General features: G+C 37.9%; 1 protein-coding gene across 1 annotated transcript in view; it reads right to left on the bottom strand.

Annotated features, from left to right (window-relative positions):
• Positions 1-13,201, bottom strand: part of LOC126416618 (acylglycerol kinase, mitochondrial) — a 95,558-nt gene that overhangs the window by 77,840 nt on the left and 4,517 nt on the right. The window contains exon 3 of the mRNA XM_050084374.1: positions 697-868. Within this exon, the coding sequence (XP_049940331.1) occupies positions 697-868 (172 nt within the window). The remainder of the gene's footprint in view (positions 1-696; positions 869-13,201) is intronic.

A 13,201-nucleotide genomic window follows, 5' to 3' on the forward strand; every position in this document is an offset into this window, starting at 1 on the left:
AGGATAGAATGTAGATTGGCAATGGCAAGAAAAATGTTTCTGAAGAAGAGAAATTTGTTAACATCAAGTAAGAGATTTAAGTTTCAGGAAGTCTTTCCTGAAAGTATTTGAATGGAGTGTAGCCATGTATGGAAGTGAAACATGGATGATAAACAATTTAGATATGAAGAGCATAGAAGATTTTGAAACGTGGTGCTGCAGAAGAGTGCTGAAGATTAGATGGGCAGATCACATAACTAATGAGGAGGCACTGAACAGAATTGGGGAGGAAAGAAATTTGAGGCACAACCTGACAAGAACAAGGGATCAGTTAAAAGGACACATTTTGAGACATAAGGGAACATGAACTTAGTATTGTCGGGCAGTGTGAGAGGTAAAAATCACAGAGGGAGACCAAGAGATGTATACATTAAGCAAATCCAGGAGGATGTAAATTACAGTTGTTATTTTGAGATGAAGATGCTTAGCATGGAGAGCTGCATCAAACCAGTCTTCAGACTGAAGACCACCACAACAACAACGACAAAAGTTATTTCACAGCCTCAATACAGTGAATGTATGTAACTTCATGTTAAGCACTGCTGCAGTTAGGAATGTAAACGTAATACCTGGTACGTGAAAAATACCTTCCTACATTATATATGTAAAAAAAAGGAACAGACATATTTGGGTTTAGAGTTTTGTTTCCTTCTTTACCTCAGAGAGAGTCCCATCTCCACCAGCAACAACAACTGCATCAGTTCTGGCATCAATTTTCTCTATTATATTACAAGCATGGCCGACAGATTCTGTCTGCATAACATCAACAAATACTCCTGCAAGATTAAGTAATGGAGCACAGTATTTATCAAAATTTTTCTTTGCTTTCCTGAAATTAAATACAGAAAAGAGAATTATACCAATGAACACTATTGCAATGAACAGTATAATTATTGAAAACTGAAGAAGGAACACCAATAAATGTGCAATGAACACATTTTTTTATGAACATTAATAAACTGAAATATAAATGCATAATTCCTTGTGCTATGTATTTCTAGTTGTCTGTTTACATTTTTATTGGATTCTCAAGATACTGACGGAACACAACGAACACCTCACATGTCGCTTAGTGAAAGACATGTCAACTACATCCTTTTGTTGCCATTATAGATTTATTTGTGTGGATACAGTAGACAATGGTACAGCACAAGGATGAAAGTATATACAGACACAACTTTCTGTTTCCATCAATTATTGTACTTCTGCCTTTAGCTTCTTCGGCATATTATGAGCCAACAATTCACTACATAGCACAATTCAAAGAACATTGATTGAAGAAACTCACAAAACAATAGATTTTTCACAGTAGTATCATACAAATGGTAAATTCCAGCAAAAGATTCCAGATTTTAAAATCAGAACATCATTAGCCACACTTTTCATTCGTATTGGAAATTCTCTGAAAGTGTAACCTGTAGAATAGTACATACATACATACATACATGTATACATCAATGAGCCAAAACATTTCAACTACCTACCTATTGTCATGTTTGTGTACCTGTAGAATGCATCACAGTAGTGATTCTGCTGACATGGATTTGACAGATCCTTGGTAGGTATGTGAAACTAGATGTCTTTTTTTTTTTTTAAATTTTTATTTTATTTTTTTATTTACACATCTAGTTCTGTAGGACCAAATTGAGGAGCATATCTCCAAGGCCATGGAACGTGTCAGTACATGAAATTACGACATAAAAGTAATAACAGATAACACATAAAAATAAATGTTTATGAATCTGCAAAAAGTCAGTCCATAAGTTTAAGTAAATGCAATCAACAATACAATAAGAATCAGCTTAATTTTTCAAGGAACTCATTGACAGACTAGAAGGAATGACCCATGAGGAAACTCTTCAGTTTTTATTTGAAAGCGCGTGGATTACTGCTGAGATTTTTGAATTCGAGTGGTAGCTTATTGAAAATGGATGCAGCAGTATACTGCACACCTTTCTGCACAAGAGTTAAGGAAGTCCAATCAAAATGCAGGTTTGATTTCTGCTGAGTATTAACCGAGTGAAAGCTGCTTATTCTTGGGAATAAGCTAATACTGTTAATAAGAAATGACAGTAAGGAATATATATATTGAGAGGCCAATGTCAAAATACCCAGACTCGTGGACAGGGATCGACAAGAGGTTTGTGAACTTACACCACTTATTGCTCGAACTGCCCATTTCTGAGCCAAAAATATCCTTTTAGAAAATGGGAAGAGTTATCCCAAATATAATACCATATGACATGAGCGAATGAAAGTAAGCAAAGTAGACTAATCTGTGTGTCGAATGATCACTCACTTCAGATACCATTCGAATAGTAAAAATGGCAGTATTAAGTCTTTGAACAAGCTCCTGAATGTGCGGTTTCCATGACAGCTTACTACCTATCTGAACACCTAGAAATCTGAACTGTTCAGTTTCACTAATCATATGCCCATTCTGTGAAATAGAACGCCAGATTTTATTGAATTGTGTGTTTGAAACTGTAAAAACTGAGTCTTACTGTGATTTAATGTTAGTTTATTTTCTACAAGCCATGAACTTAGGTCATGTGCTGCACTATTTGAAAGTGAGCCAATGTTGCACACAACATCCTTTACTACCAAGCTAATGTCATCAGCAAACAACAACATATTAGAGTTACCTGTAATACTAGAGGGCAGATCATTTATATAAATAAGGAACAGCAGTGGCCCCAATACTGACGTTATCAACATTGTGAATTATGACCTCCTGCCTGTTGCTAAAGTAAGAGGTGAACCAATTGTGAGCTACTCCCCGTACTCCGTAATGGTCCAACTTCTGGGGCAATATTTTGTGATCAACACAATCAAATGCCATAGTTAAATCAAAAAATATGCCAAGTGTTTGAAACCTTTTGTTTAGGCCATCCAGTACCACACAGAGAAAAGAGAATATAGCATTTTCAGTTGTTAAACGACTTCTAAAGCCAAACTGTACATTTGATAGCAAATCGTGGGATATAAAATGATAAATTATCCTTACATACACAGCCTTTTAAATGTTGTTGTTGCTGTGGTCTTCACACCTGAGACTGGTTTGATGCAGCTCTCCATGCTACTGTATCCTGTGCAAGCTTCTTCATCTCCCAGTACATACTGCAGCCTACATCCTTCTGAATCTGCTTAGTGTATTCATCTTTTGGTCTCCCTCTATGATTTTTACCCTCCACGCTACCCTCCAGTACTAAATTGGTGATCCATTGATGCCTCAGAACATGTCTCACCAACCAATCCCGGATGCCTCAGAACATGTCCTACCAACCAATCCCTTCTTCTAGTCAAGTTGTGCCACAAACTCCTCTTCTTCCCAATTCTATTCAATACCTCCTCATTAGTTATGTGATCTACCCATCTAATCTTTAGCATTCTTCCGTGGCACCACATTTCAAAAGCTTCTATTCTCTTCTTGTCCAAACTACTTATCATCCATGTTTCACTTCCATACATGGCTACACTCCATACAAATACTTTCAGAAACGACTTCCTGACACTTAAATCTATACTCGATGTTAACAAATTTCTCTTCTTCAGAAATGCTTTCCTTGCCATTGCCAGTCTACATTTTATATCCTCTCTACTTCGACCATCATCAGTTATTTTGCTCCCCTAATAGCAAAAGTCCTTTACTACTTTAAGTGTCTCATTTCCTAATCTAATTCCCTCAGCATCACCCGAGTTGACTTGACTACATTCCGTTATCCTCATTTTGCTTTTGTTGATGTTCATCTTATACCCTCCTTTCAAGACACTGTCCATTCTGTTCAACTGCTCTTCCAAGTCCTTTGCTGTCTCTGACAGAATTACAATGTCATCGGCAAACCTCAAAGTTTTTATTTCTTCTCCATGCATTTTAATACCTACTCTGAATTTTTCTTTTGTTTCCTTTACTGCTTGCTCAATATACAGATTGAGTAACATCGGGGAGAGGCTACAACCCTGTCTCACTCCCTTCCCAACCACTGCTTCCCTTTCATGCCCCTCGACTCCTATAACTGCCATCTGGTTTCTGTACAAACTGTAATAGCCTTTCGCTCCCTGTATTTTACCCCTGCCACCTTTAGAATTTAAATTTTGGGATTGGAATTATCATATTCTTCTTGAAGTCTGAGGGTATTTTGCCTGTCTCACACATCTTGCTCACCAGATGGTAGAGTTTTGTCAGGACTGGCTCTCCCAAGGCTGTCAGTACTTCTAATGGAATGTTGTCTACTCCCAGGGCCTTGTTTCGACTTAGGTCTTTCAGTGATCTGTCAAACTCTTCATGCAGTATCATATCACCTATTTCATCTTCATCTACATCCTCTTCCATTTCCATAATATTGTCATCAAGAACATTGCCCCTGTATAGACCCTCTATATACTCCTTCCACCTTTCTGCTTTCCCTTCTTTGCTTAGAACTGGGTTTCCATCTGAGCTCTTGATATTCATGCAAGTGGTTCTCTTTTCTCCGAAGGTCTCTTTAATTTTCCTGTAGGCAGTACCTATCTTACCCTTCATGAGATAAGCCTCTACATCCTTTCATTTGTCCTCTAGCTATCCCTGCTTAGCCATTTTGCACTTCTTGTCGATCTCATTTTTGAGATTTTGTATTCCTTTTTGCCTGCTTCACTTACTGCATTTTTGTATTTTCTCCTTTCATCAATTAAATTCAGTATCTCTTCTGTTACCCAAGGATTTCTACTAGCCCTCATCTTTTTAGCTACCTGATCCTCTGCTGCCTTCACTATTTCATTCCTCAAAGCTACCCATTCTTCTTCTACTGTATTTCTTTTCCCCATTCCTGTCCATTGTTCCCTTATGCTCTCCCTGAAACTCTGTGCTACCTCTGGTTCTTTCAGTTTATCCAGGTCCCATCTACTTAAATTCCCACCTTTTTGCAGTTTCTTCAGTTTTAATCTACAGTTCATAACCAATAGATTGTGGTCAGAGTCTACATCTGCCCCTGGAAATGTCTTACAATTTAAAACCTGGTTCCTAAATCTCTGTCTTACCATTATATAATCTATCTGAAACCTTCTAGTATCTCCAGGGTTCTTCAATGTATACAACCTTCTTTCATGATTCTTGAACCAAGTGTTAGCTATGATTAAGTTACACTCTGTGCAAAATTCTACCAGGCGGCTTCCTCTTTCATTTCTTAGCCCCAGTCAATATTCACCTACTATGTTTCCTTCTCTTCCTTTTCCTACTGTCAAATTCCAGTCACCCATGACTATTAAATTTTCATCTCCCTTCACTACCTGAATGATTTCTTTTATCTTATCATACATTTCATCAATTTCTTCATCTGCAGAGCTAGTTGGCATATAAACTTGTAGTACTGTAGTAGGCATGGGCTTCGTGTCTATCTTGGCTACAATAATGCGTTCACTATGCTGTTTGTAGTAGCTTACCCACACTCCTATTTTTTTATTCATTATTAAACCTACTCCTGCGTTACCCCTATTTGATTTTGTATTTATAACCCTGTATTCACCTGGCCAAAAGTCTTGTTCCTCCTGCCACCGAACTTCGTTATTAGGGGAAAGCCTTTTCAATAACTTTTGCAAAGACTGATGGCATAGAAATAGGTCTAAAATTATCTACATTAACCCTTTCTCCCTTTCTATAAAGTGGCTTTACTACTGAGTACTTTAATCATTTAGGAAATTGACAATTCCTAAAGGAAAAATTACAAATATGGCTAAATACAGGGTTAACATGTGCAGCAAAGTACTTTAATATTCTGCTAGACACTCCATCATAACCATGATAGTCCTTAGTCTTCAGTGATTTAATTATTGACTCAATCTCCCTCTTGTCTGTATCACAGAGGAGTATTTCAGAAGTCAATCTCGGAAAGGCAATTGCCAAGAAAGTTATATAATTTCCAGCAGAAACTAAATTTTTATTTAATTCACCAGCAATTCTAGACACAAATAATGTGGTAACCATAAATTATGGGCTAGTGATTTGCGGATATGGCACCTGATAGTGTTGCAGATGTGATCAACAGCGGTCAGATCAAGCGAATTTTGTGGCGAGGACATTAATATGAGTTCACTATTATGCTCTCAAATCACTGTGGCATGGCTCTGGTATAGTGACAAGGAAGTTATCATACTGGAAGATGCCATCATTGGTAGGAAAGACATCAGGCATTAAGGGAGACAGGTAGTTTCAAAAAATGTTTACATAGCTGTTATAGTGTGTGTGCTTTACCGTGAGTCCCATGAAAGACCATTGAATATTCCCCATAGTATAATACCCCCCCCCCCCCCCACACACACACACACTAGCCTGCACCCATGGTACAGAGCATGGATGCTGGCATATCTTGACATGACCATCAACTTGGTGTAATAAGGAAACTGATTCATTCAACCAGGTGACATGCTTCCTTTCATCCTTGGTCAAATCTTGATGGTCCCATGTCAATTGCAATTGTAATGATGACAATTTCGGTTCTACACGGTAGTATTCAGGGGCAGTACATAGAGGAGTCACATGTTTAACAATGTGCACTGAATGGCATGTTCTGAGACACTTATGCTTGTGTACTCTGTTGTGAGATCAGCCATAGATCATCATCTATCATGTTTTACAGAGCAGGCAAGCCTCCGAACTACATATTGTATGATGAGGTAGGGTTGTCTGACACTTTGTCACCTATCTGTGGTTTCACCATCCTTCAACCAATGTCTATAGATGCTCACAACTGTTGCATGCAAGTGCCAACAAGTTTTGCCATTCCTGTGATCCTTGTTCTGTGGTGCTATGTCATAACAGTCTGCCCTTTGTCAGTCACTCATATCGGTGGATTTCCCCATCTTCATCCTGTATCGTTGCTAAATGATTCCCCATTCATCTCTGCTCCACTTTTTACTTTTCTTACAGTGTTCCATGTCCACAGTGCCACCAGGCAGTATTCGGTTTTGCAGTGAGCAGTGGTCATAATATTTTGGCTCATCAGTGTACACGTACAAAGGTTACAGAAATGTTATCCGTTGGAAATTCATTTTTCTCTCTTATGTTCATTGAATGATTGCTGTAGTTTCTATTGAATCATCATCATCATCATCATCATCATCATCATCATCATCGTCGTCGTCTTCGTCATCCATCTGGCAACTTCTGCTGGATATAGGACTTGCCTTTTTTAAGCATTAAGGTTTTAGATACAAGGATTAATGTTGCCTCCTCACATTTTTTAAGGCCATCTACCAGTTTTCCACTAAATGACCATTTCTCTTCAAGTCCAGAAAAGATGTTTCTTAGTCTACCTACCATCAATTCACATGGTTACATGCCTTGCCCACTTCCATTTCATTTTCATGAAAAGCACAATTTCATTTTATAATGACATTTGTCACCTGATCCATCTGCTTACCTTCCAGTCTCTTCTAATAATTATCAGTAATTTCTCCACTGATCAATGAGCAAGAGAGCTGCTTGTCTGTTTGGGAAACTTAGAGAGCTGTGGAAAGATATAATCCTTGTGCCTATCATATGACCATCAGGTTAGATACGTTAAATATAAAATATTACACTTCAGCATTTTACTCATATAAAACTAATATGTGAAAAGGAGAGAGTTGTTACACATGTTAAGGCAGAGCTAAAGTTCAAAAGCACTGAAAATGTAGATTTTGCAGTGATCAATATATTGAAATGTATGGTTGTGAATTAGTACTGAAAAAGTTTACTCGTAACAATATATCTACATAGTTTCCCACTGGGAAATTTTGAACTGTTTATGAGGCTGGGCATGGACAGTATGTAATAAAGTCTTCATTGCTGCTATAGTAGGTTTGGTTGGGTTGCTTTGGTGGGCAGAGACCAAACAGCGAGGTCATCGGTCTCATCGGATTACAGAAGGATGGGGAAGGAAGTCGGCCGTGCCCTTTCAAAAGAACCATCCCAGCATTTGCCTGGAGCGATTTAGGGGAATCACGAAAAACCTAAATCAGGATGGCCAGACACGGGATTGAACCGTCGTCCTCCCGAATGCGAGTCCAGTGTGCTACCACTGCGCTACCTTGCTCGGTGCTGCTATAGTAATTTAATTATGTATTTATTGTAATGGATCCATTTTTAATAGTATGCCATATTCAGACCATCTGTGAAAGTTACAAAAAATGTTATGTAACCTTTCAAAGATGATCTGAAGACAGCATTCTAACTCAAATGGATCCATGACAATGCACCATTAAACTACTATAGTAGCAATCTGGACTTTAGTACATAATGTTTCAAAGAGATATCTTCTACACTGTGGACCCTTTGGATTGTAAAAGGAATGGACAGTGTCTTCAAAGGAAGATATAATATGAACAGTATCAAAAGCAAAACAAGGGTCACTGAATGTAGTTGAATTAAATCAAGTGATGCAGAGGGAATTAAATTAGGAAATGAGACACTAAAAGTAGCATGGTAGATGAGCTTTGCTATTTGGTCAGTAAAATAAATGATGGTTGTCAAAGTAGAGATGATATAAAATGTATACTGGCAATGGTAAGAAAAACATTTCTGAAGAAGAGAACTTTGTTAACATTGGATACAGTTTTAAGTGTGACAAAGTCTTTTTTGAAGGTATTTGTATGGAGTGTAGCCCTGTATGGAAGTGAAACATAGACCAGAACAATTCAGACAAGAAGTGAATAGAGGCTTTTGAAATGTGGTGCTACAGAAAAATGCTGAAGACTAGATGGGTACTTCATATATCTAATGAGGAGGTACTGAATAGAACTGAGCTTCAAAGAAATTTGTGGCATAATTTGACTAAAGGAAGAGATCGTTTGACATGACATTGTTAGACAGCAACAGATCACAAATTTAGTACTCAAAGGAAGCATGAGGGTAAAAACTGTAGGGGAAAACCAAGAGTTGAACACAATAAGCAGGTTCAAAAAGATATAGGTTGAAGTAGCTATTTAGAAATAAAGAGGCTTGCACAAAATAGAGTAGTGTGGAGAACTACATCAAACAAGTCTTCAAACTGAAGAAGACAACAACCACAACAATCACTGATATAAAATGTCTGACAGACAGCAAAGTTAAATTTTAAAACAAACTGAAAAAGTTTGTCCTTGACAATTCCTGTTCCACAGAAAAAATTCTATTCTTGAATTTCTAATACTCTTGTAAATCGTCAGCATGTAGCCATATTTCCAAATGAAAGTGTATGTGAATGTAAAATGACTAGTTCCACATCGTTGTGATTAATCGTATGAATGATCTGTGGAACATGATAGTAACTAACTAACTAACAAAGTTTTCAAATGTCTCACTGCTGCATGTCTTCACCACAGTAATGCTATAATGTCAGAAAAATGTGTGTGTTATATAGACATTGCCTGAAAGCTTATTGATGATTTCAGTCTTGTTTATGTGCTTGCTTGCTATTCAACGCCTGGACCACACCATATTGTGAGTGGTTACCTTTACTCTATATCAACAACTACAATCAGCAAATGAATGTGAAGTGCATGGCAAATGGTACTCCCATTGTACAGCATATTGTGGGTTTTTCCTGCACTGAGCACAAAACAAAAGATAATTTAAATACCTGAATGATAATAATCAATTACTGACAATACAATGTAAATGGATAGATAAAAAGTCTACTCACCAATCAGCGGGAGGAGAACACGCACACAAAAAGGTTTAACTTTTACAAGCTCTCAGAGCCAGTGGTTCTTTCTGGCATAAGAGTTGAAGGGGGAGGAAGAGGGGTAAAGGAAAAGGGCTGGAGAGGTTTAGGGAAACAGGTACAGTTCAGAAAAGTCGCCCAGAACCTCAGGTCAGGGGAGCCTTACCGCACGGGATGAGAAGGAAAGACTGAAAGACTTCTGTACACACTACAATTAGTGTAACCTAGTCTTTGCAATTTCAAAAGGAGCAGTCTGTAAGGGGCTGCAGCATGTTTATAGATTCCTCAACTGATTCTTAAAACTTTATAAGTAGGTTTTCACTAGATAGTTGACAGCTCTCAGCAAGCATTTTTGTGAAACCCTCCTCTGAGTAAAAAAAACTTGGATCATTCATGCTGCCCTTCTTTGTATACCAGTATGTCCAATATGCTCTGTTCATTCTTTTTGACGTGGCTCCCACACACTTTAGAAATATGGTAGAATGAACCACATGTGTATTTTGCAAGCAGTCCCCACTGTAGAATTACTGCATTTTCCTTGTCTCCTACCAATTAACCAAAATCTGCCACCTACTTTATCTACAAATGAGCCTATGTGATCATTCTGTTTGGTATCCCCACAAATTGCTATACCCATGCATTTGTATGAGACAACAGATTTAATAGTGACTCACTGATATAATCACACAACACTACATTTCTGAATTTTTCGTAAGCAAGCACTTTTACATTTCTGAACATTTAAAACAAATTTCCAATCTTTCGAGCAGTTTGAAATATTATACAAACTGACTGGATATTTGTCCACCTGCATTTAAAAAGCACTCCAATACGGATAACTGGATCATATATAAGAAATCTAAGAAAAGTTTTATTGACCGACATGGTGAAATTGTTATCAAAATGGATTCACATTTGGGAGGGTGACAGGTCAAATCTTCACCCGACCATTCAGATTAATATTTATCTAAATTGCATTAAGGTAAATGCTAGGATGATTCCTTTCACTGGAGACTGCTGATTTCCTTCCCACAATCCAAACTTTTCCAGTGACTTTAATGACCCTACAGTCGTGTGAGAATTAAGCTGGGTAAGTAAGCTTGGCTCTATCTTTGTAAAGGAGCATTATAAAACAGTGTCAAACATGTCTGCTTTTGCTTTCTTACCCTCAATTTCACATCCTGTCTTATCAATGTATGTCTGGACACAAAATTTGGTGACACTGACAGCCACTACACATGATGGCAATTTCTTTTGGTTTTGTGAGAGGTCTTTCACCAATGGCCTTACCGCAGTGGTAACATTGTTTCCCGGCAGATCACCGAGTTAAGCACTGTTGGTCTTGACACTTGGATGGGTGACAATCCAGTCTGCCGAGCGCTGATGGCAAATGGGGTGCACTCAGCCCTTGTGAGGCAAACCGAGGAGATACTTGACTGAGAAGTAGTGGCTCCGGTCACGAAAACTGACAATGGCTGGGAGAGGGGTGTGCTGACCGCAAGCCCCTTTATGTCTGCAGCCAGAGACACCTATAGGCTCAGGATGACACGGCAGTTGGTCAGTACCATTGGGTCTTTCGAGACCTGTTCGGATGGAGCTTTTTAGTTTAGAGAGGTCTTTCAGTGCAATTGTGGGATGGTAGTCACTGAAGCCTTCACACATTACTCTTCTCACAGTCAAATTAGCCAAATGTCACTTAGCATCTCTCTCCCTCTGTAGCCTCATGCTTTGTTTTACACCTACCATGCCATAGTTTCTGTTTCTTTACATGGTATATGTAGCATAGAGGCTCCCTTCCATTACAAACTGTTCCAGGACTAACAGACAATATGATACATGCCTATACAGATTAATCGTGAATGCTCTGGAGGCTAAGTTGCCACACAAGTGCATACAAAAGACAAAATATTTGGTCTGATTCTTGATGTGGCATACAGTTTTAATCTATTATTAAGTTTCATTGCTACACAAATTCTGTGCAAGAAAAGAATTTCTGGAAGGAATATTGCACTTACAATACTTGCCTCATACAAATTTAAAGGTTTTCCTTCAAAACTATGACAGTTACCTCTTCGTCGTGCTTCCAGTCTGAGCACTACTGGTACCTGTTATTTTCTTATTCGTGACCAACACATCATCCTTACAAGTAAAATGGGAAATGTTTTTGGACTCAAGGTGTGGAATCAGAATCAGAGTTTTAAAGTCACATGACATACATATATAAATCATTGATTGTACAGGGGACTCATCAATATAGATAATTTACCAGAGATACATACAACAATACAAATCTATTTCAGTACCCTACAAAGAAATCATCTTTTAAAAATTCCATGTGTGAATAATAATATTTTGCACTAGAGTGGCATGTAATCTTATCTTCAGTAAACCTAGTTTCATACTGTGAAAGTTTTACATTTTAAATTTATATAGATTTCCATAGCCATGTAATGAGGAATCTGAGAGTAGAGTTTTGGTCTATGAAGTGGCAACTTGAATTTGTCTTTGTTAATTGTGTCACACATATGTTGAAAATGGTTTTCTATAAATAATTCTGGATTGGTACGGGTAAAGAAAAACGGTTCTTAATGTAAGTACATCAAATAGTTAAAATTTTAAGACTCCTGAATAAATGTCTGCATGACTCTCTAGGCTTACTATTACACATTTTTCTAATAACAGTGTTTCAGAGTAACAATATTCTATTTACACTACTTGCATTGCCCCAAAAGATTATTCCTTATCTTACAATGGCTTCAAAATAGTTGCGTTAAACAACTTCCCTAGTGTCAATGTCACTTGCATAGGGCAATATTGTCATTGCGAATGCTATACTGTTTAGCTTGTTTGCCAAGTAACTTATATGCAAAGACCAGGATGAATTTTTTTCTAAAAATATCCCCAGGAATTTGACAGATTCTGCTTCCTTAAATTAGCCTAGTGATTTTTATGGATAATTTGGAAGTCACTTGATTCAGACTGTTTAGTTTTAAATGTGAGATGTGTTTTTTCCATACATAAATGTTCTTAACAATTTAGTGTGTCAATGATTCTTTGGGGAATTTTTTCCTGTGGTCTCATCCCAATGAGTACAGATGTGTCATCTGCAAATAAAACTGAGAGCGATGTTATATTTAGCAGTATATTTTGGAAATTTGTGGTAAAGTTCCTATGGGATGAAACTGCTGAGGTCATCAGTCCCTAAGGTTACACACTATTTAATCTAACTTAAACTAACTTATGCTAAGTACAACACATACACCCAAGCCCATCGGAGGACTCAAACTTCTGACGGGGGGAGCCGCGTGAACTGTGACAAGGCGTGTGAACCGTGACAAGCCGCCTTAGACCACGTGGCTACCCTGTGCAGCTTAGTGGTATATCAAGAAAGATGATGAGACTTACCAAACAAAAGCGCTGGCAGGTCGATAGACACACAAACATACACACAAAATTCAAGCTCTCGCAACAAACGGTTGCTTCGTCAGGAAAGAGGGAAGGAGAGG

This window comes from Schistocerca serialis, chromosome 8 (assembly GCF_023864345.2).
Source record: "Schistocerca serialis cubense isolate TAMUIC-IGC-003099 chromosome 8, iqSchSeri2.2, whole genome shotgun sequence".
NCBI classification, from domain to species: Eukaryota; Metazoa; Arthropoda; class Insecta; order Orthoptera; family Acrididae; genus Schistocerca; species Schistocerca serialis.